The sequence below is a fragment of the Malaclemys terrapin genome, chromosome 11 (genome assembly GCF_027887155.1).
Source record: "Malaclemys terrapin pileata isolate rMalTer1 chromosome 11, rMalTer1.hap1, whole genome shotgun sequence".
In the NCBI taxonomy this organism is placed as follows: Eukaryota; Metazoa; Chordata; order Testudines; family Emydidae; genus Malaclemys; species Malaclemys terrapin.
The window spans coordinates 20849039-20873654 of record NC_071515.1 but is presented as its reverse complement, the minus strand read 5'-3'; the positions used below and the strand labels follow the sequence as shown (position 1 = coordinate 20873654).

General features: G+C 43.9%; 1 protein-coding gene across 1 annotated transcript; it reads left to right on the top strand.

Annotated features, from left to right (window-relative positions):
* Positions 1-723: 723 nt before the first annotated feature.
* On the top strand, positions 724-24120 carry CNBD2 (cyclic nucleotide binding domain containing 2). The gene is made up of 13 exons (XM_054043631.1): positions 724-781; positions 1952-1992; positions 5371-5508; positions 5938-5991; positions 6605-6768; positions 9163-9319; positions 9677-9828; positions 11657-11795; positions 15439-15553; positions 16642-16843; positions 18542-18704; positions 23403-23566; positions 23778-24120. The coding sequence occupies exons 1-13, from the start codon at positions 724-726 to the stop codon at positions 24118-24120; spliced, it is 1890 nt and encodes a 629-aa protein (XP_053899606.1).
* Positions 24121-24616: the final 496 nt, after the last annotated feature.

Genomic DNA, 24616 nt, shown 5'->3' with positions numbered 1-24616 from the left:
TTAGATTTTTCCCCTTCCTCACGGTTCCTTCAGGGAACACAGTTTGCAACCAAACAGGCCAGCGAGGCCAACCCTAAGTCTCTGGGGTCAACAAGAGGCCAAAGTCATCTGTGCATAAGAGTTTTGCCTCTTCAGTCTGCTCCTGGTGGTCCACCTTTTTCCTGGCAGTGTGGCTTCATTGGAGCTGTGCTTACCAAGCTGACTTTCAGGGTAGGTTTGAGAGGGCTCAGCAGGGAAAACTGTACAGCCTCATACTGTATTTTCCTGGATTGAAGGGGGGGGGGGGGGGGCGCAGCAAAGCTGAGTCCCAAAGCAAGGAATGTTTGGGCTCCTTGAGGAGGGGTCAGGAAAGTGCAACCTGTGGGAGATGGTAGGAGACACCACATGGAAGAGTATGAACGCTACTCTGGGAGGGTGGGTTTCCCTACAGAGGTGTATAGGTGTAGGGCGGTGTTCATGAGGAGAAAGGTGTTTGAGGGCTGGGGTCCCTGCAAAGGAACGAGCTGGGCTGGGGATGTTCTATCTGGTGGTGGAGGAGCCTCCATAGGGAGGAAGGTGCTGGGGCTGAGTTTCCCTCAGTAGGGTATTGATGTGGGCTGCATTGGGGTGTTTCCATGGGGTTCCTCAGTTCTGTAGCTGGATTCTAAACCTGTCACAAAGGCCTGACGTGGCTGCGGAATCTGTGGCCGTAGCAGGCAACGGCTGCTCTGGGGAGCTACAACCATGTACAAGATAAGAGATGCTTCAGTTCCCACAGACCTGCAGCTCTATTCCTGGTTTGGTCAGTACCAGGGATAGGTAAACTCCTGTCCCTAGACTGATAGCACCCCCATCCTGCAGTAGGGGAAAGAAAATCCCTGCTCAAAGCCTCTGACCCAGAAGAGAGGCTTCTCCCCTCAGCTTTACCAGGAAGCCATGCCTTGTTTCCTAGGCCTAATATCTCCTACTAGCCTATAGCTCCCTTTAAAAGCTCCCCACTCCTACAGCCTCAGCTCTCCCTATCCCAAATGCACACAATCTCCACCCAAGCCCTGCAGGTCTCTGTTCCTTCAACCTGTCCCTTTACCAGTGCCAAGCCCACCAATCACAGGCCCACCTACCCCAGTTCCCAGTCTGCTGCTGTTGGAATTTCCTGTCCACTGGGAGGGGTTGGTGGGTGCCCTTCTTGCCAGATCCTGGTAGGGTTGCCTCTGTGTGTGTCAATTTTTCTGTCCATTTTCTTTCCTGGTGTTCTCTCTCTCTCATTTTTTCTTCCTTCCTTTATGGTTGGTGGGTTTTTTGCTCAACTTGTGTTTTTTTCCCCCCGTCTCAAGGATTACCACTCCCCAACAAGGACCAGCACAGGCACATGGGGAATGGCAGGCAGCTAATTTGCATGGAGCTACTTGGTTTTACTCTCAGCAACAAAACATCTTTTGTAGTTGGGGAGGAGGTGGGGCAGCAGTGTGGATCTGCGTCTGATTCAAGCAGCTCTCTTCTCTGTCTCTGCTTCCTCTTCCACCCCATGCTGAGAATAGATTAAACTGATGTTCCTCTCAGTGGTCTGGATTGAGAAACTGCCCCGTCCCCTTATCTTTCATACCCTGCCAGCTCTTCATTACGCTTTGGGTGATAGCTGCCTGCCTACTTCCCCATCTACTGATAAACTATGGCGCACTCCTGCCCCTACACCCATCCAACAAGCGATCTGTTCAGGAGACCATTTCTCTATCATGTAGTGATGGAACCTGGCTGTAACTGGGGGTGCTGCTGCAACTGCACTGTCCTTTATAGGCTCTTTGCTAAGGAAACGTCATTTGCCCAGTCTAGACAAAGCTTTCTGAGCCCAGAATAAACTGCAACAAATATCCCATCAGAATTAATTATCTTCTTACAGCAGCACATGTTGAGATCTGATTAGTGAGCGTTAAAGGCATTGTTTAAAACAAGCTGCTTTATTATTTATTTGTAGGTGGTGAGCTGGATACGATTAACCAGCAAAGAAGAATGAAGGTATGATCTTTTCCCCTGCAGAAACCTCCATGTCTGTCGGCTTTTTTTCCGGCAATATAAACTGTTACTTCTGCTACTTTGAGTAAAATAGCTGACTTAGCCTCCAGCACCTTTCTCAGGCAGTATATTCACTTTAAATAAATCAACGGAGATGTGTTTTCCAAGGGCCCCTGACGGGGATGAACACAAACAGTAATGCTAACTCTCCAGAAAGATTAGCAGATATTTAATATTTAGGGCTATATCCTCATCTGCAGCAATGCAAAGGGGACTGAAAGCTGCCTTAAGGCAACAGCTGAGGGGTTCCCCCCGTGGCGGGGACTCTCAGCACGCATAGGAGCTGGCAGAGTTAGGAATACACTGGATCAGATCAGTGGTCCAGCTAATTTGGCAGACTACCACCAACAGTGGTCTGTACCAGATGCTTCAGAGGAAAGTGCAAGAATCCTTTAATAGGCAGTTATGGGATAACCTGCCCGCAGGGAAGGTTTCTTCCTAACCCCCCAATAGCCAAAAGGAAGTTTAAGCCATGAAGCAGGGGGGATGATATCCCTCCTAAGTTGAGAGCTTTGATTTTATTTAAAGAGAAGCCGTTGATCCAATACCTCCCCCATCACAAGCCCTCACTATCTTTGCATCTAGGAACCATTGCTGCTTCTAGTTAGTTTTTAATATAAAAGTTTACACTAAATGTTTGGGTTTATGGGAGAGGTTGCCTAGCTTTCCAATCCAATTACGTTTAGTGCAGTGAAGAGACACAGATATAAATGTATTTGTTGTGAAGGCCAAGACTATAACTGGGCTCAAAAAAGAACTAGCTAAGTTCATGGAGGATAGGTTCATCAATGGCTATTAGCCAGGATGGACAGGGATGGTGTCCCTAACCTCTGTTTGCCAGAAGGAATGGGCGACAGGGGATGAATCACTTGATGATTACCTTGCATTCCACGCCCAGTTCCACGCCAGTGAGCCGGGCTTCTTACCCATTTAAAGTTTGAGAATAGGTTGAGATCATTTCGGCCCCAAGACCTCTACTCATTCGCTTTACCAGATAAAACTGCGGCCCTCCTACTCGTCGCGGCGTAGCGCCCGCGGCTCTCATTGCCGGCGACAGCCGGGTATGGGCCCGACGCTCCAGCGCCATCCATTTTCAGGGCTAGTTGATTCAGCAGGTGAGTTGTTACACACACCTTAGCGGATTCCAACTTCCATGGCCACCGTCCTGCTGTCTATAGCAACCAACACCTTTTCTGGGGTCTGATGAGCGTCGGCATTGGGCGCCTTAACCCGGCGTTCGGTTCATCCCGCAGCACCAGTTCAGGTTACCAAAAGTGGCCCACTAGGCACTTGCATTCCACGCCCAGCTCCACGCCGGCGAGCCGGGCTTCTTACCCATTAAAGTTTGAGAATAGGTTGAGATTGTTTCGGCCCCAAGACCTCTAATCATTTGCTTTACCAGATAAAACTGCAGCCCTCCTACTCGTCGCGGCGTAGCCCCCGCGGCTCTCATTGCCGGCGACGGCTGGGTATGGGCCCTTTTTTAGTTGATTGATTCGGCAGGTGAGTTGTTACACACTCCTTAGTGGATTCCAACTTCCATGGCCACCGTCCTGCTGTCTATATCAACCAACACCTTTTCTGGGGTCTGATGAGTGTCGGCATCGGGCACCTTAACCTGGCGTTCGGTAATCAACTAGCCCTGAAAATGGATGGTGCTGGAGCGTTGGGCCCATACCCGGCCGTCGCCGGCAATGAGAGCCGCGGGGGCTACGCCGCGACGAGTAGGAGGGCCGCAGTTTTATCTGGTAAAGTTGATGATTACCTGTTTCCCTCTGAAGCACATGGCATTGGCCACTGTCAGAAGACAGGATACTGGGCTAGATGGACCTTTGGTCTGACCCAGTATGGTCATTCTAATGTTCTTATTTGTGTTTTGGGAAGCCGGTAGTCAAGGTCCATTTTTTTTTAAATGGGTTGGCATTCATGAAACTACTGAGCTATCCCTCCCCCCAATTCAGATTATTTAGCCATGTTTGTCATATTTCAAATGTGTCTTCCATACAGTGTCTTCAGTGTTCTGCTTACAAGGTGATTGTTAACCATTCAGCATGTGTTAGGCTAATGGGGTTGCTCTAGTTTCTCGGAATGACTCTTTTGTTACCATTAAGGAGACATTTTGTTCCCAATGAGGTGAGGTGATTGGCTGCTGGTCTAAAAAAGGCAGAACACTCTGCACCACTGTCCAAATAGCTGCTTATTTTCCCCCTTCCGTTTGGTATAATAGTGGTAATGTTAATAGAATGCACTTTTGCTCTCCCCAAAAGTCTGTAACCACATCAAAAATCAATGTCTGCTTTCCTTTGGCATCCATTCTCCAGCCTTATTGACAGCTAACAGAGCACAAACTTCCATTCTGTAATTGTTAAACAGCACATTAGTCTAAGCTAATTAAATTTCTCCCTTTCCCCAAGCCCTTTTCTAATGAAGAACGACAAGGCTTGCAGGAGGAAGAAATTCTTAGTTGCATTGTGATCACTTAACTTTGAGGTACCAGATATGAAGGCAATGGAGAGTAAAAACATACACATAGTGGAGCTTCAGATCCAATCTTTAGTCATTTTTCCAAAGGTACCTATGCGGTCTGCGTCTTTTACACTGTGGCAGCAGTTGTACAGCTTTTCATGCCAATAAAATATAATTGAACTGGATTTGTAGCCGTGTACACTTAGGGCGGCATATAGAGTACTTACACTGCATGTCCCCCTAGCATGGGTATGAATAACAGTGTAAAGATGAGGCACCGCTTAGCCAAGTAGAATAACAACAAACCTGAACCTTAGGGCATATAACCTACATGGCGCTTTACCTGCTCAAGCTCTGCCTCCCCCATCTTTGCTGCTATTTTTAGCAGTGTAGTGTCCCGCTGCCTCCCTGCTTCTGGAGCCTTTCCCTGCCACAGGGAGGAGGCAGCAGTGAAAGGCTGTATACTGCTGTGTGTTGCTATATGTAGCATACACGCCACCAGCAGTGCAGACAAGGCCTTAGTTAAATTAAATGGTAATGGTTATTATTTGTATTTCAGTAGCTCTGGTGGCTCTAACTGAGATCAGGGCCCCATGGGACTAGGTGCTGGGGGGACACATAATGAGAGACCAAAAAGTTTACAATCTAAACAGGTAAGACAGACAAAGAGTGGGGAGGGGAAACAGAGCCACAGAGAAATGAAGTGACTTGCCTAAGGTTACAAAACGGGGCAGTGACAGAGCCCAGGTCTACTAATGCCCAGTCTATCACCTAGACCATGGTGCCTCCCATTATAAATACAAATGCTTATACTTTAATTTGGACTTAATGATTTCCTGTGCTTGTTCTTTTAAGACTTTCTACAGACTTGCTTTGGATATCGTGATCATGAACAGGGTGTGCAAGATATTCCGGAAGGGACTGATGGGATTCAGGGGATTTCAGTTCATTGATATGACTGCCCAGGAATCCCTGACCTTTGGTATGGAAGAAGTAAGGGATTTTACAACATAGAATAAAATCATCCTCTTCCTTTTTTATAATGATTTCTCTGTGTTCTGTTCAAATGTGGCAGTTATCCAGGCTGCTGTGAGCATTTACATCAAAGCCTGACCAATTGCCATCACAGAAAAGGCTCAGTTCTAGGAACCAGTGGCATTCTCCTGATTCTGCATTGCCCACTATGTATATTTTAATTTAAATATATTGTTTTTCTCAGTAAATCTGATGTGCTTTTAATTTAAATCCTTTCCAGTGTGTGTTTTTTTTTTATCGAAGAGGTGAACTAAAGTTAAAATATGTTTGTACAATAGTTTTTCAGAAGCTTGCCTTGTCACTGAAATGTTTGTGTATTTCACTAGCTCTGTGATATTTCTAATGCAATCAATGCCTCTCCCTTTTCATCACCCCTCTTTTATTCAGGACAAGAAATATACCAAACTGTCCTTCGACCACAATGAGTTCAAGATCAGAAAGGTCTGAATGCACTTTCTCTTGTTTTTTACAGCAAGGTCTCCTTTCGTCTACAGTGCAAGACACTGAAATATGTTAAGGGTCCCCATGCGAGAGGAACAGGAATTTGTGAGTTCCAGCAAACACAATGGGGAACTCACTCCTGTCATGCAACGACACGTCAATTGTCCATCTATTAAACCTTGTTTGTCATTTGACATGTCCTTCTGAATACTTCCAAAGAAACCATTTCACAACATTTACAGATATATAGAATTTAAGAGTGTGACATAAACACAAGCAGTTGAATCAAAAATGTTCTTCAGAAAGTATTGTGTCTGCACAGACTTTGTTTAGCCAAGGGCAGTATGGGCAGGAATAGCTCAACCACTGTAAATTGTAAGTTGTTTTCCTTGTTTGTGCTTGGGCTTTGCAGTGGACCATATAAATTGGTTTCTGGACACTGATGGCTGAGTTTCAAGTGAAATGGAAAACAGACAATTTGGGATTAGGTCTATTACGTCTCTGGAAGATGACATGGTTCAGTCTTCTGGAGCGCAAATTCTTTTTGTCTTTTTTTTTTTTTTTTTTCTCATTTGAGACTCCTTAATTTAATGAGTGTGTGACGTTTTGCCAGGATCACTTTCCTCTCAGGGCAATCCAGATAACCAAGAAGAAACCAGAATGGAGAACTGAGAAGGAAATAAAGCTGTTACGAAGCTGTTTGCAGTTTGTGGAAAGCTACCAAAAATATAGCCTAAATCTGCAGCTGCTTCTGGCTAAAGTGATTCGCTTTGAACGGTAAACGTCCTTGTGGGGAGGTGTAATATTTCTTTAAAGCTGTTTTTAGAATTGTACATATTTCAAGCTTCCAAATGATACCTTTTAGCCAAAAATTAGAACAATTACATGGATAACTCTTCATTTATCTTCAGTCTATGGTGTGTCTATTGAATGTACATTAGCCTGAATGATGACTTTGTGTTTTTGCTGTCTTTATCTAATTTACTCTGTGTAGTCAGTGACATACTGATCTGTCTCTCACACTCTAGAGATTTTTCAACACTGATCAAAGAATTTGGACATTCGATTCTCAAAAATATTAGTAGGAATTGGGCATCCAAATCCCCTAGGGAACTTTGAGATTTCAACCAAAAATGTCATGTTAGAAACTTTTCAGGTTTAAATGTTATCTGTCTCCCACTTCTTGCTCTTTGGTCCTTCTTGCCTTTCTCTTAGAGGGTTGCATTCACGTGTATGGTATTAAAGGGGGTACATTAATGCTGCAAAAACAAAAGCAGCATTAATGGTGTTCCTACGTAGAACTCCCTCTCCCGCCTGAATTTATTCCTTCCAGGAGTAGGAGACTGTGATCTCCACAAAGCATGGGATGTCAAGGTCAGGGAGTGCACACTAAAATGTGTTAACTATGTACCATGACCTTCATGTTGGAAATCATTCCCCATGGCTCTGGAGCCAAATGTGAACTCCATGTGGGACGCTACCTTTGAGTGTGTGAGCCCTGCTTGCCTGCCTCTCTTCCTGTGCACACCTACCTCTGAATATGGCCCTTGGTGTGTATTGTGGTGGAGGTTCCCCTCTCTGCTAGGTTTTTCCAGACTTTGAGGAGGCAGGAATTCACCGAGGAATCACTCCAACGCACAGATCTATCCCAATGCCTTTAGTAGCATGTAGAAAGCCCCAGTGTCATTGCAAAAAGCTGTTAGTCCATGGGAGTATGTCATAGGTCCAAGAGGCCTAAAAGGAGCTCTGTCTCAGTCACAAAGATTCTCAATGACCCCTTCATCCTCAGTCCTAGATTAAGGCACCCTCTTCCTATTGGGCAGTGGCTGATTCTTATATGTGGTGCAGGCTCATAGGGATCACGCACTCAGGCTGCTCCTTGGGCCTAATCCTGAGCTTCAGCTCCCTTCCTGGAGAGGCATGTGCCCTCTCCTGCAGCTCACGCAGTCCCTTCTTGGGTGGCATCCCCCGACTCCTCCAGTTGGGGGAGAGTTGACAACTGGAATAAGGGTCCAGTTCTCGGGCCAGTCAGGGCTCTATGGGGTTAGAGAAAGCCATCATCTTCTTCCTGACCACCCTTGGAGCCGGGGCCTGCTTTCACCACACAAGTGCTGATCAGTGAAGTGGGACTCCACATGTTTTATTCCCGGATGATGTTGTTGAGTGTTTACAGTGTTTTGATGGCCTTACAGATTTCATGGAATTTAAGGCTAGAAGGGACCATTATGATCATCTACTCTGTCCTCCAACATAACACAGCCCATCAAATTTGCCCCAGTGACTCCTGCATCTCACTGCAGTGCCTTTAGAAAATATCAGTCTAATGTTTTTCACCTCTAGTTTAATTTGCTATTTCTCCCTCTTTTGGCCAGCGCTCTTTTCTCCCATCTGGAAGAACAGAGAAGTTTCCTCTATATAATGAATTCTTCCATAGAGTACTCAGGGTTTCATTGTTAAGTGATGAGTTCCCTCACAGTGTGCCCCCTAGTTACATACATTATGGTGGTTTTAGTTCATTGCTTGATTGCATGATAAAAGATTTAATTATATATGTTTCCATGAGGGCTGTGGCAGTGGAAGGGGTTGGGCTCCACTTCTCTCATAATTCTAGAAATCCCTTCACTTTTCCCACTTCAATATCCGCTCCTCTACAGGGCTTAACATCTCAGCCACCAGCCTTCTCACCAATGGAGGTCTGGATTGGACTTTTTTTGCAGCTCCTTCATTGATGGTAATTACTGTAGAGTACGCTGAGGCACTCCTTCCTAGAAGATGGGCACAACTCTTCTGCAAGGCTGGCCCTGCAAAGTGATTGACAGGGAACAGGAACTGAACTCAAGTTGCAGAGGAAAATACCAAGAACCTTCTTTGACCAGTTCAAGTACATATGTTCCTGACTTCTTATATCTCTCATATAAATAAAACAGATGTCAGCAGATATCTGCCAGATAAAATCACTCTGAGTTAGAAAATAGAGTGCTCTGAAGTTTCCTACAGTTCTGGAGATTCCAGTTCATTCCAGCTCATTACAGAGAGAGACCCTAGCTGCCAAGTGGATCGAAACTCCCTAAAAGATTAGTGATGATGGGGAGGAAGTCTGACCAGGAGAAGTCCCAGTGCAGGCCTGTTTTTCTGCTAGGTGGAAATAGAATTGGTGTTCCTGTGTTCTAGGTTTGGACGCAGGAGAGTCATCATAAAGAAGGGGCACTGTGGCAACAGTTTCTACTTCATCTACTTTGGTACTGTTGCCATTACTGAAGATGAGGATGGGAGCAGTGCCTTTACGGACCCAGATCCAACTTTGCTTCGGAAAGGTGCTGGATTTGGAGTGAGTGGTGTTTATAATAAAACTCCTGTTAGTCTTAGCGTGGGAGGAGAGCTGTATGCTTACTAAACAGTAAAATAAATAATCAAGAGTTTTGGAAGACAGATAAATCCTCATGCTTCAGCACTTATGCTAAGCTAACTATTGGGGAATAGGAGGAAACTTTCCCTGGGAGCAGGCTATCCCATAACCACCTTCTACAGGGTTTCCTCTGAAGGATCTGGTATTGGTCACTGTTGGTGACAGGGTGCTAGGTTAGATGACTATATAAAGTCTCCCAACAAGGTCAATATTTGGCGTATAAAGTTGGAGAATGAACTCCCAGCCATAACTCAGTTTTTCCTTTTTCTCTGTATATAGGAAGTTGCTCTTTTAAAGGACAGGCGGAGAATTGCTACAGTTGTCTGTATGGAGGAAACAGAACTATTAGTAGTGGATAAAGAGGACTTTTTTTCTAATAAATTAGATGAGGAGCTTCAGAAAGAATTTCAGTATCGTTTCAGCTTCTTCAAGTAATTTCTTCCACTGAGATCACTCACTCCTGCCTCTGCCACTTAATTTTTACTTGCTGAATTGTTTGGATATTCAAGTACAGTATGAGCAATTCTAATTCTACCAACAAGTGCCCAAACAGTGTAGTAACCTCTGTTGTGGGCAAGATTTTCCTGCCTTCACTGAAGATGTTACTGGAAATGAAGTAGCAGTCATTCTAGAGCAGAGGTGGGCAAACTACAGTCCATGGGCCACATCCGGCCTGGGGAACTCTCCTGCCCGGCCCCTGAGGTCCCGGCCTGGGAGGTTCGCCCCCGGCCCCTCCCCTGCTATTTCCCCTCCCCGCAGCCTCAGCTCACTGCGCCACTGGCACAATGCTCTGGGTGGCAGGGCTGCAAGCTCTTGCCGGGCAGTGCAGTTGCAGAGATGCAGCCTGACCCCGTGCTCTGTGCTGCGCGGAGGCGTGGCTGGCTCCAGCCGGGCGGCACAGCTGCCTGTCCTGGAGCACTGGGCGGCGCAGCTGTAGCACCGCCAGCCACCGGTGCTCCAGGCAGTGCAGTAAGGGGGTAGGGACCAGGGGGGTTGGATAGAGGGCTGGGGAGTTCGGGGTGGTGGTCAGGAGGCGGGGGTGTGGATAGGGGGCAGGGCGGTCAGAGGGCAGGGAACAGGGGGGTTGAATGGGGTCAGGAGTTCTTGGGGACAGTCAGGAAGGGGGGGGTTGGATGGGGCGGTGGGGGGGCAGTCAGGGGCAGAGGTTCCGGGGTGGTCAGGGAGAAGGGGTGGTTGGATGGGGCGGCGGGGGGACAGTCAGGGAGAAGGAATGGTTGGATGGGGCAGAGATCCCGGGGGAGCAGTCAGGAATGAGAGGAGGGGTTGGATGGGGCAGTCAGGGGTGGGGGGTCCAGCAGTGGTCAGGGGACAGGGAGCAGGGGTCCCGGGGTGGGCGTCATGGGACAGGGAACGGGGGGGGCAGGGTTGGATAGGGCAGGAGTTCCGGGGGGCCATCAGAGGGCGAGAAGCAGGGGGGGGTCGGATAGAGGGTGGGGGCTGGGCCACGCCTAGCTGTTTGGGGAGGCACAGCCTCCCCTAACCAGCCCTCCATACAATTTCGGAAACCTGATGTGGCCCTCAGGCCAAAAAATTTGCCCACCCCTGTTCTAGAGGGACGTAGGTTAATGGATGCTTTTTCTTCATGACTGTTACAGTTCTACAGCTTGATCTCATGTAGTACACCTCTACCTCAATATAACGCTGTCCTCGGGAGCCAAAAACTTTTACGGCGTTATAGGTGAAACCACATTATATCGAACGTGCTTTGATCCACCGGAGTGCGCAGCCCCGCCCCTCCGGAGCACTGCTTTACTGCGTTATATCCGAATTCGTGTTATATTGGGTTGTGTTATATCGGGGTAGAGGTGTACAGAGTCTTATATACAGTTGTACTGAAGGAATATTGTGATGTGTACAGTTTTCATTATACCTTGAAAGAAATGGGAGGGAGAAAACCATTTTTGCATTGTAATGAATGCATAGAGCACTAAAGTCTGTGAAGTTCATGAACGTAAGGATGTTTGTGCTTTTATTCCATTAAAAAACCATAATCCTGTTTTTTATATCCACTCTATAAATAATCTAAGGCAAGTTACTGGGGCTCCCTGGATGCGCAGGGGCCTGCCTGCATGGTGTAACTTGCAGAATCAGGACCTAATCCAGAAAAAGCACCTTCCTCCCATTAGTTTGAACTCTTAAAAAGATCACATTTTCCTCAGTGAAATAAGTTTTTCCTTGAGTCCTCTAGTTGGAATTAAATGGTCATATGAAAAGATGTCTGTATTATTTCCTTTTCAGAGGTCTAGATCTCTTTGCAACATGGCCTGATTACTCAGTAGAGAAAATAGCTAATTACTGCAAAGCAGAGAAATTTCACTATGGACAAGTGGTAGTCCGGGACATCATGGAGTCAGCCAGCATAATATTCATTACTCAGGTATGATCCATCCATCCCACTACTGTTCATCTTGGGCCAGCAGACTAAAACAGTGACCAGAGGCCATTACAGGTGAAAGTGGGGAATGAAGCACTTGTCCAGATACATCCCCTTGGTGATTTTTTTTCCCCTGCTAATGGTGTCATGCCTTTATGTAGGGCCAGATTCTGACATCTTTGCTCATACTGTGTGGTATCTTACTTCACCAGAAATCCCACTGATTTTGTGCAGAGTATGTTACTACTCAACGTGAATAAGGCTCTCAGAATCTGACCTGTCAACAACAAACTCTTCACAGAAGGAAATAGGGTATGTCTACACTGCAATTAAAATCCCACCGCTAGCCCGTGCCAGCTGAGTTGGCTTCACAGGGCTTGGGCTAAGGATCTGTTTAATTGCGGTGTAGATGTTTGGGCTCAGGCTAGATGCCCAGGCTCTAAGACCCTGCAAGGTGCGAGGGTCCTTGAGCTCAGGCTGCATCCCAAACATCTACACTGCAATTAAACAGCCCCTTAGCTCAAGCCCATGCCAGCTGGCACGGGCCAGCTGCAGATGTCTATTTGCAGTATAAATATACCCTAAGACCCCTCTAAGTTTTGTAAAGCACCTAGTTCATTTTCAGTGCTAAATAAATATTTATTAATGGTAGTTATCAAAACATGCTAGGGGGAAAGAAAACTCTTTTGCTGTGAATGCCTTACCTGTCCCTGTTCTTGTTCCTTCACTTTGGAATGGATTCATTTCTGTTGCCTCGATGGGAGCACTTGTTTGCACTAGTATATACTTCTGGGGGCGTTCTGCACCAAAAATTAAAAAAATCTGACTCTCACAATTAAAAATTCTGTGCACAATATTTTAAAATTCTGCATATTTTATTTGTCAAAACAACACAATATAATCACGCCAGTTTCAATTATTTGGGTAATTTATTTCAAAATACCTGTCAGCAAGTATGTCTGTAACAATACAGACAACAACAAAAATTCAGGAAATGTTTTTTGACAAATAGATTCCTTACTAGGCATATTAATGCAGAATTCTGAGTAATAATTCATTTAAACTACATCGCAGAACCGTATTTCCTGCACCCCTCAGAAGCAGTGCAAAGGCTTGGGGGAGTCAGGGTAATGGAGGAGCTGAGGGATTTGGAATTAATTGCTGGTAAGAAGCAGGGAGTGAACCTGGAGAGTTGTTGGGTGTATGGGGGAGAAGTATGGAACAGGGTTTGTTTGTTTTGGGGGGAAGGGTGGGGGGGGATTGTTAGAGTGTTGTGGTGTTTTCCCCCATGCAGACCCCTAGCCTCTCCCATTCAGTCAGGCACAGCTGTCTATGTCCCCATGTGTCCCTGCATCCTCCCCCCCCTCATCCCCATGTGTCCCTGCACCTTCACTCAGCCACCTCCTGTCCTCATGTGGTCCTGCACTCCCACTCAGCCCACCCCTCCCCCGTTCCCATATCCCTGCACCCGCACTCAGCCATCCCCAATCGGCCAAGCAACCCCACTTCCATTCAGCCCACACTCCAGTCTGTCCCCCCTACTAGCCCTTCTGAACCCTAGTCTACGTGATACCCTCTCCCAGCAGTCCCATGTGCCTGGTTCTATCTGTCCCTCCCCCGTAAACCACATATATCTGTGACTATCTGAGCTGTCTGCCTTCTCTTCTTGTGCCACAATATCCCCTGGTGGGTGAAAGATGTAATTGCAGCACCTCTCCAGCAGAATGTATTCTTTGGAGAGAAGAAAAATCTGCAGGGGATGTGAATTCTGCACATGCACAGTGGTGCAGAATTCCCCCAGGAGTAAATATAGATGTAATTACCTTGGTAACAGAAAATTGGCTGCAATAGAAATGCCTGAGATAGGTAGGCAGACAAAAACAAATTTAATTTAAAGGGATGGCACCATAGTTTCTTAAGGGAACAGGTACTAAAATTACTTAGTCATGCAAAAAGTACCCTGCACATTTTTAGGTGTAATACTGCAATGATCATCCATATTTCCTGATGGGTTACACTGGCTTTTACACAGATAGTACTACATATGAAACTATATATATAGTAACAGGTTTGTGAAATGTTAATGAAATTCAAATAATTTCTGCCAAGTTGCCCATGGAAAGTGAGTTTAAAATCCACAGAGATACTGAGTTGCAATGTCATCCATTTATTATAACCCTTATTTTTTTCCTAATTACCTCTTCTTCCTTTTTGTCACTTTTTGATCCTCATTTATTGAGTCATGTTTGAATATACATTATAAGATTGTTGGGACAGGGATTGTTTTTTTAATTGTTCCTGAGTGGTATCTAGCATACTTTTGGACTCTCTGAAATATTTAATAACAATGGCACACTTGCTTGATAACACCAACTTAATGATGCCAATAACATTATGCAGAACAAAATGATACAGCGGTGGATGTTTTGCTCAAATCCAGAATAAAAGACAATAATTGGTGTATTTTTAGCATTTATACGCACTAACCATTTTGAGATGATGTGGTTTGAATGATTGTTTTATTTTCAGTGTAAATATATTGTCACTTGGCAACAAAAAATTATACAAAAATAATTTGGAAGGACATTCCAAGCCCCAAAGGCCCGATGGCCCTAATTCAATGAATTACTGCTGAACAGCTGTATTATAAAGGTCTTATTTAAAGCCCATTGAAGTAGATGGAAAGATTCCCAGTTATAAGACACTTCTGACAGCAAGTGTTCTCTGCTTACACAAGTAGTCCTGCTGTCCTCAGTGGAACTGCTCATTTGATTTAGAGGTTGTAGGATTGTTCCTAATTTGCTTAGAGCAGATTTTTTTGCTATATCCAAGATAATTTACAGTATGGACAGTACAATAATCTGTGTAGGAAAAAGACACCTCTCCAGAGATGGGATTATTGAGTACTTCTGAGAAGCATTGTTGTCTGATGGACTGAGGCGTTATCTACACTTACTGGGGGTTCAACATGCAGCAATTGATGCATCAGCGGTCGATTTAGTGGGTCTGTTGAAGACCTGCTAAATCGATTGTAGATCACTCTCATGTCGATTCCTGTACTCCACCTGAATGAGAAGTGCAAGGGGAATCGACGGGAGAACGTCTCCAGCCAACATTGCGTAGTGTGGACCCCACAGTAAGTAGATCTAAGTATGTGGACTTCAGGTACATTATTCACGTAGCTGAAGTTGCATAAAGTAGATCAATCTTCCCCCCGTAATGTAGACAAGGCCTCAGTGTGGGCCGGAAACTAAAGTTCTTATCCTGGCATTGTCAGTGAATTAATAGGTAACTTTTCCAAGGCCTCATAGCTTTTCTGTGTCTCAGTTTCCCCATTTGTAAAATGAAAATAATGCTTACTTCTCTTTCTACCTCAGGGTATTGTAAGGATTATATAATCAGTGCTTGCACAGCACTTTGAAGACCTAAAGTTCCACAAGTGTTAAGTGTTATTACTGAATGGTAGTCCATGGCTAACTCTTAGTACTTTTCACCCATAGATCTACAAGTGCTGTAGAAGGTAGATAACATCTGCATTTTACAAGTGGGGAAAGCAAGGCACTAGGAAATGGCTTGCCGAAAGCCACATGGCAAGTCAGAGCCAGTGCTGCAGTATTAACTTTATTCTCCTCATCTGTTTTATTAGGGGAAATGTGAAGTTTTACGTCTGGTTGATCTCATCACTTGCCCATCCTATCACAAGTGGATCAGTCAGCAAATGGATTTTCCCAAACCCAGTCCTTATTACTCTATGGAGACTGGTATGTTACAGTGATTTCCAGACATAAAATTTGGAAAACTTCAGCGTTACCAGCCTATAGCTTTGTCGTTAATGACTCATAACTTTGTGTTATAGTTTATCTGTATTTTTTGTTATAACTTCATCGATTTTAAAGACAGAAGGGACCATCATTCTAGTCTGACTTCCTGTATAACACAGGCCAAGTTAGAACTTAGCAGTGGGAGATAGAGAAGGGGGAGTCACAGATGCTCACAAAACAGAACCTAGCCCTAATCCTATGCTTTTCAGGGTTACAGACATAGGTGCTGGAGGACCCATGGAAAAAAATAGTGGGTGCTCAGCAGTCCCGAAGATCAGTTTCTCTCTCTCCCTCTCAGCTCTCCCGCCTGCTGGCGGCCCCACCGATCAGCTCCTCCCACTCCCTTTCCAGCACCTCCCGCCCACCTCAATCAGCTGCTCAGCAGCATGCAAGAGGCACTGGGGGGGGAGGGGAGAGCAAGGGTGGGGCGTGCTTTGGGGAGTGGCCAGAACGGGGTGTGAAGAGGCAGGGTGGGGCTGGAGCTGGGGCGGGAAGAGGTGGGATGGGGATGGAGTGGGGGTGGCAAGCGGTGGGGATGGGGCATTGGTGGAAGGAGTGGAGTGGGGGCGGGGCCTGGGGCAGGGTGGGGGTTGAGCACCCCCGGGGAAATGAGGAAGCCAGTGCTTGTGGTTACACATACCTCCAAGGCACACAATACAATTGGTTAAAGCCTTGTTTTCTCAACTCCCATTCTTGAAAATCTTATTTCTATTAGGAAAGAGATTTTTTTTTTTAAATCATACCGGTGCCTTTGCTGGGAAGTTGACAATTCACCCTGGTTTCGTTGGCCTCTAGTCCTGGAGCTTCATTGGTGAGCAGGATCTTATCACCATTTCATAATTAAATGGCATGCAAGGTCTCAATCCTGCAAAGGGAGCTGTCCATGCAGACAGTTGTGCCCACATCATGTCCTAATAACTTCAGCAGAACTCCGTGCAGGTATAAGGACCCATGCTGGTGGAGCTCACAGAATTCAATAATTTAGCTTTGACTAGTTATAAAGGAGTTTTAATTTCCTTTCTTTGCAGGCATCACAGGCAGAAAAAGATTCAATAATTTTATGTGGAAGTCCTTTCCTGTGCAGGATCTGAGTAATCTGAAATCGATGTATGTCCCACCTGTTAATCATCAGAAGGATGAAATTTTTGAAAGGCAATACCTGGCTTTAAATAGGAAATATAAAAATGCACACACACAGCTGGAGAAACAGGACAGAGGTGACAGTAGAAGGTAGGATGAGTTACGGGTCCCCCCATAGACTACTGATCTGGAGCAATAACAGAAGTCCCAGGCTTGCTTTCTACACCAGGACTTTAAGTAAATAAATTGTTATACTTCCCAAAGTATTTCTGAGACCCACTTCTCATCTCACTAATGGTTAGTGCTGGCCAAAGGTTCTTGAATGAAAAGTTTTTTTTGGGAAAAAGGCCTTTTTCGAAAACGATTTTTTTTGTGTGAGAAAAATTTGTCAGTTTTTTTCTTGTTTTTTGCATTTTTTGTGCTTTTTAAACTTTGGAAATGTTAATCTAAAACATTATCAAAATGATTGCAATTTTTTTATTTACTGCAACAAAAATATCAATGTTTATGATAAAAATATTGTGGAGAATTTGAGAAATTAAAAAAAGAAAGGGTTAAATTCTGAACGCTTCAAAATGAGAACTTCAAAATTTATCACAAACATAGATTTTAATTTTTTGATAAGTTCTGCTTATGGTGGTGCAAATAGCAGCAATTCTACTGAAGAGAATGAAATTACTTTGATGTAAAATGAGATGAAAATTAGGCCCAATGTTGCAAGCACAGAACAGCTTTTACAAAGAAAAAAATGTCACCTCCTTATTATATAATGACTACAGTGTGTTTCATTGTAAGAAGACTGGTACAAAAAAAGAGTTTGAGACATATTTATATATAGAGTTTGAGACACATTTATATATGAATGGGCTATGCAGAGCAAAGGGAAACAGGAATAGTAGTTATGGTGGTAATGACAGAAAAGGGGGAATGGGTTTCAAATAACTAGTTCCTTTTCATAGATGTTGAATGTGGTGGTGAGACATCCAGGACACCCTAACCCTGATAAGTTTATGGAGGGGATGGTATGATGGGATAGCCTAATTTTGGCAATTAATTGATCTTTGACTATTAGCAGTAAATATGCCCAATGGCCTGTGATGGGATGTTAGATAGGGTGGGATCTGAGTTACTACAGAAAATTCTTTCCTGGGTGTCTGGGTGGTGAGTTGATGAGCTGATCGCCATATTTGGGGTCGGGAAGGAATTTTCCTCCAGGGCAGATTGTTAGAGGCCCTGGGGTTTTTCGCTTTCCTCTGCAGTGTGGGGCATGGGTCACTTGCTGGAGGATTCTCTGCACCTTGAAGTCTTTAAACCATGATTTGAGGACTTCAATGGCTCAGACATAGGTTAGGGGTTTGTTGCGGGAGTGGGTGGGTGAGATTCTGCGCCCTGCATTGTGCAGGAGGTCAGACTAGACGATCATATTGGTTCCTTCTGGCCTTAATGTCTATGAGTCTATAGACAGGTGGAGATCACTGACGGTGCTGAAGGGAGAAAGTTGGGGATAGGGAGATAGATTAGGGTGTCGTCAGCATAGAGGTAGCAGTTAAAGCTATGTGAGTGAATGAGGTCACCCATGGAGAGAGTCTAGAACAGTGGTGGGCAACCTGCGGCCCGTCAGGGTAATCCACTGGTGAGCCGCCAGACAGTTTGTTTACATTTGCACAGCTGCCCGCAGCTCCCAGTGGACAGAGGAGAGGCTAATGCATTTGAATGTATTAAATGACAAAGTTGTTTAAATTCTATTCCTGTTGGTCTGTTAGATGTGAAAAACAATTACCTTGATTGAGGTGGTGTCACAATAAATACCTGTAAAAGATGGTTCAAAATAAGTTAACATTTTTGTAGATATGATGACTTCAGTGATGATGAGAAAGAAGTCGTTCAGAAAGAAATATCAGGGTTGTTCCGGAAGAAGCTAACTGTTCTCACACCACATGGAGAAATACCCACTGCTGTTGCCACAGCAATTTACACTAGGGTCAATGAAGTGCATAAAGGGGAACTCCTGGTGAGTACATCCAGAAGGGAAAGTTGCTATTATAAGTTTGTGTCTTATCTAGCAGCAAAAATTCTTCTGACCTCACAGTCACACAAACCCTGAAAGGCTACACATTCCTGTTCCTCCAAATATTATGAAGTAGAGAACTAGTGCAAATCAGCTCTTCATGTCCCACAGTCCATATATTTAGTAATCAGTCCTGCAGTAGAGGACTTCTTTGTGGAAGAGACGGCATGGAATGCTTTGAGAAATTCTATCCCCGCTGAAGGGAACAGATTGCCCCAAAGAATCATATGTACTTTCCAAGTCTTTGGATCACAGAAAACCCTCAACATTTCCAAGGCTGGCTGTGGTAGAAGCTGTTTCTTGTTAACTTAAGGCCATGGGGTTATTACCTTACATAAGAGCTGACATTTGATCAGTGTTGTGATATTACTTCATACTTCTAGTGCAGAGTGAGGGATGACATCCTGGAGGCCAAATTTAGGCTGCTAGGGAAGAGACTGAAATCCAGGACCTCTATGGTGGCATTCTCAGAAATGCTCCCAGTTCCACGTGCAGGGCCAGGTAGGCAGGCAGAGCTTCAGAGTCTCAATGTGTGGATGAGACGATGGTGTAGAGAGGAGGGGTTTACATTCATTAGGAACTGGGGAAACTTTTAGGATAGGGGGAGCCTATACAGGAAGGATGGGCTCCACCTAAACCAAAGTGGAACCAGACTGCTGGCACTTAACATTAAAAAGGTTGCAGAGCAGTTTTTAAACTAGGAGATGGGGGAAAGCCGACTGCTGCAGAGGACCATGTGGATCGGACAGAGACTTCTCTTAGAGGAGAGTCTATTGATAGAGATTCTCTAGGTTCTAGTCAGGATAAGAGGATGGAAGAGGATAATGAAAGGGCCACATCAGACGAGAAACATTCACATAAAGAATCGGACACATTAGAAAAGGGCAGACAAATAAACAGTGACAAGTTTTTAAAGTGCTTGTACACAAATGCTAGAAGTCTAAATAATAAGATGGGTGAACTAGAGTGCCTTGTGATAAAGGAGGATATTGATATAATAAGTATCACAGAAACCTGGTGACAATCAATGGGACACAATCATTGTGGGGTACAAAATAAATCAGAAGGACAGAACAGGTCGTGCAGGGGGAGGAGTGGCACTATATTCAAAGAAAATGTAGAATCAAATGAAGTAAAAATCTTAAGTGAATCCACATGTTCCATAGAATCTCTATGGATAGTAATTTCATGCTCTAATAAGAATATAACATTAGGGATCTATTATCGACCACCTGATCAGGTCAGTGATAGTGATGATGAAATGCTAAGGGAAATTAGAGAAGCTATCAATAATAGTGGGGGATTTCAATTATTGACTGGGAACATGTCACCTCAGGACGAAATGCAGAAACAACATTTCTCGATACTTTAAATGACTGCTTCTTGGAGCAGCTGGTACGGGAACCCACAAGGGGAGAGGCAACTCTAGATTTAGTCCTGAGTGGAGCGCAGGAGCTGGTCCAAGAGGTAACTATAACAGGACCGCTTGGAAATAGTGACCATAATATAATAACATTTAACATCCCTGTGGTGGGAAGAACAATTCAACAGCCCGTTGTGGCATTTAATTTCAAAAAGGGGAACTATGCAAAAATGAGGGGGTTAGTTAAACAGAAATTAAAAGGTACAGTGACTAAAGTGAAATCCCTGAAAGCTGCATGGGTGCTTTTTAAGGACACCATAATAGAGGCCCAACTTAAATGTATACCCCAAATTAAGAAACACAGTAAAAGAACTAAAAAAGAGCCACCATGGCTTAACAACCGTGTAAAAGAAGCAGTGAGAGATAAAAAAACTTCCTTTAAAAAGTGGAAGTCAACTCCTAGTGAGGTAAATAGAAAGGAGCATAAACACTGCCAAATTAAGTGTAAAAATGTAATAAGAAAAGCCAAAGAGGAGTTTGAAGAACGGCTAGCCAAAAACTCAAAAGGTAATAACAAAACGTTTTTTAAGTACATCAGAAGCAGGAAGCCTGCTAAACCACCAGTGGGGCCCCTCGATGAACGAGATACAAAAGGAGCGCTTAAAGACGATAAAGTCATTGCGGAGAAACTAAATGAATTCTTTGCTTCAGTCTTCATAGCTGAGGATGTTAGGGAGATTCCCAAACCTGAGCCGGCTTTTGTAGGTGACAAATCTGAGGAACTGTCACAGACTGATACTTCACAGACTGAAGTGTCACTAGAGGAGGTTTTGGAATTAATTGATAAACTTAACATTAACAAGTCACCGGGACCAGATGGCATTCACACAAGCGTTGTGAAAGAACTCAAATGTGAAATTGCGGAACTATTAACTAGGGTTTGTAACCTGTCCTTTAAATCGGCTTCTGTACCCAACGACTGGAAGATAGCTAATGTAACGCCAATTTTTAAAAAGAACTCTAGAGATGATCCCGGCAATTACAGACCGGTAAGTCTAATGTTGGTACCGGGCAAATTAGTCGAAACAATAGTAAAGAATAAAATAGTCAGACACATAGAAGAACATAAATTGTTGGGCAAGAGTCAACATGGTTTCTGTAAAGGGAAATCATGTCTTACTAATCTATTAGAGTTCTTTGAAGGGGTCAACAAACGTGGACAAGGGGGAATCCAGTGGACATAGGTCCCTCACCAAAGGCTCTTACAAAAACAACAAGGAGTCTGGTGGCACCTTAAAGACTAACAGATTTATTTGGGCATAAGCTTTCGTGAGTAAAAACCTCACTTCTTCGGATGCATCGTTTTTTTCTCACGAAAGCTTATGCCCAAATAAATCTGTTAGTCTTTAAGGTGCCACCAGACTCCTTGTTGTTTTTGTAGATATAGACTAACACGGCTACCCCCTGATGAAAGGCTCTTACGTAAATTAAGTTGTCATGAGATAAAAGAGAAGGCAGGTTCTTTCATGGATTGAGAACTGGTTAAAAGACAGGGAACAAAGGGTAGGAATTAATGGTAAATTCTCAGAATGGAGAGGGGTAACTAGTGATGTTCCCCAAGGGTCAGTCCTAGGACCAATCCTATTCAACTTATTCATAAATGATCTGGAGAAAGGGGTAAAAAGTGAGGTGGCAAAGTTTGCAGATGATACTAAACTGCTCAAGATAGTTAAGACCAAAGCAGACTGTGAAGAACTTCAAAAAAGATCTCATAAAACTAAGTGACTGGGCAACAAAATGGCAAATTAAATTTAATGTGGATAAATGTAAAGTAATGCACATTGGAAAAAATGACCCATACAATAACAATAGGATGGGGGCTAATTTAGCTACAACAAATCAGGAAAAAGATCTTGGAGTCATCATGGATAGTTCTCTGAAGATGTCCACGCAGTGTGCAGAGGCGGTCAAAAAAGCAAACAGGATGTTAGGAATAATTAAAAAGGGGATAGAGAATAAGACAGAGAATATATTATTGCCCGTATATAAATTGATGGTACGCCCACATCTTGAATACTGTGTACAGATGTGGTCTCCTCATCTCAAAAAAGATGGCACTAGAAAAGGTTCAGAGAAGGGCAACTAAAATGATTAGGGGTTTGGAACGGGTCCCATATGAGGAGAGATTAAAGAGGCTAGGACTTTTCAGCTTGGAAAAGAGGAGACTAAGGAGGGATATGATAGAGGTATATAAAATTATGAGTGATGTGGAGAAAGTAGACAAGCAAAAGTTATTTACTTATTCCCATAATACAAGAACTAGGGGTCACCAAATGAAATTAATAGGCAGCAGATTTAAAACAAATAAAAGGAAGTTCTTCTTCACACAGCGCACAGTAAACTTGTGGAACTCCTTATCTGAGGAGGTTGTTAAGGCTAGGACTATAACAGTGTTTAAAAGAGAACTGGATAAATTCATGGAGGTTAAGTCCATTAATGGCTATTAGCCAGGATGGGTAAGGAATGGTGTCCCTAGACTCTGTTTGTCAGAGGGTGGAGATGGATGGCAGGAGAGAGATCACTTGATCATTACCTGTTAGGTTCACTCCCTCTGGGGCACCTGGCATTGGCCGCTGTCGGTAGACAGGATACTGGGCTAGATGGACCTTTGGTCTGACCCAGTACGGCTGTTCTTATGTTCTTATGATGCCAGATGACCTCATGGAGGACAGTTTCTGCATAACCACAAACTCTGGGCTGTTGTGTTCCACTTATTAAGGTAGCCAGGGAGGAGACATACCTGGACTGTTTGCCTTGGTTATCCCCTAGGAATTCTCTGCTGATGGAGATCCTATGGAGTCCAAGCAGAAACTTACATCTGCTTCCCCTCTGACAAAAACCATGAGGGAGAGCAGCCAGTGATAACACCAATTGCTCTTCCTCAAGATGAATTTCCTCTGGTGTCCAGGTTGGTGCAGGGATGTGGTAATTGAGACCTTCCCGGCCTTGCTTGGGTGTCTCTTCTAAACAATGTTTATACAGTAGCAAAATCTCCTTCAAAATCTAGAAAAAAAATCACTATTTAGCCGTAAAGAATTTCCAAAATGACAAATTCTCAAACTACCTCCTAAATGATATATATATTTTTTAAAGTTTACTGTCAAATTCTGTATGACTCAACATAAACAACATATTCAGATGTGTGTATGTACCGGTACACCAATCCAGAGTACATGATGATGTGCAGATAGCTCTTTATTGTTTTGTTTACCCGTCAGGGGATAAGCCAGCATCTTCTACCTGAAGATAAGCAAGATAATCGGAGCATGGTTTTGGTCAGTCAGGGAGCTGAGGTCATTCGGTTGAAAAAGGAGAAGTTTGAGGAATTAGCAGATCATACAACAATAATGAATTTACACAAATTACAGCCGAAGTATCCCAGGTAAGTGAAGTTAATGCGTCTGGAGAGAGACATGTACCCATGAACTAGTGCTCAACAAAATAAAAAAGCTTGTTGGCTATTATTTACCCAAACTCATTCTCACTTGATTAGAATTCAAGGGTGAAATTTTGGCTCTGATTAAATCAGTGGGAGTTTTACCATTGACTGAAATGGAGCCAGGCTTCCACCAAGTGTCTTTGATCCTTTTCAGTGACGATGAGCTGTGTCAAAGCTTTCTGGAACAGAACGACTGGAAAATATTCAAGAAAGATCTGATGAATCTTTTCCTGGAGCGAAAACTCACAATGATGGCAAGTTCTCAGCATGTGAAGCCCAAGAAAGATATTTATAGTTCCTGGAGTGTGAATCAAGCAGGTATTCTAGACCTGACCACTACCCACCATCATCTTCCAACAGGCACTCAAGGACTACAGCACAGATACGTCCCTGTCCACATAGGACAGAGAGAGGATTCTGAGGGCCTGCCAAATATTGAGCTAAGGTTGATTCATGGCATAGCTGTACCACGGCCTAGTTTGAAAGGATTGTTCTAGTGAGTTTGAGGAAATCAGCATAGAGGCAGTTTGAGAAGCCCAAAAGTGAAACCACAAATTTTTTATTTGAATGTTACAAAAATACTTGAATTTTAAATAGAAGTAGTTTTCCTCCAATTTCTATGCAACAAGTAAATGTTCCTGCCTGGATTTCTGCTGTGAACTCTGAAGTAAACTTATTTTTCACTGTGGTAATCTGATTTCTATTAGCTTTGAGAAGGAAACCTGTTTTCACCATTTTGTTTTTCTCCGCAAGATGGATATTTTTATAGAAGGTTAAGATTTTCTGTTATTTATATTTGATCCTAAGATACCTTCACATTCTAAACAACATATTTAATACAAATAGAAACTGAACAAAGATTTTAACACGTCTCTGAGTTCAGTTGATCGGGAAGCCATGTGAAGTTTAAAGTGTTCATTGACCACTGCTGTAGTTTTTGTTGTGCTTCAGTATATTTGGGATGCTGATAATATGGCTTAAAGTTTAGACTGT

Coding starts and splice junctions, on each gene's coding strand:
- CNBD2 (XM_054043631.1), top strand. CDS start 724: ATGTACAAGATAAGAGATGCTTCAGTTCCCACAGACCTGCAGCTCTAT. Junction 1,993..5,370: donor ACCAGCAAAGAAGAATGAAG/GTATGATCTTTT, acceptor TGTTCTTTTAAG/ACTTTCTACAGACTTGCTTT. Junction 23,567..23,777: donor TTACAGCCGAAGTATCCCAG/GTAAGTGAAGTT, acceptor GATCCTTTTCAG/TGACGATGAGCTGTGTCAAA.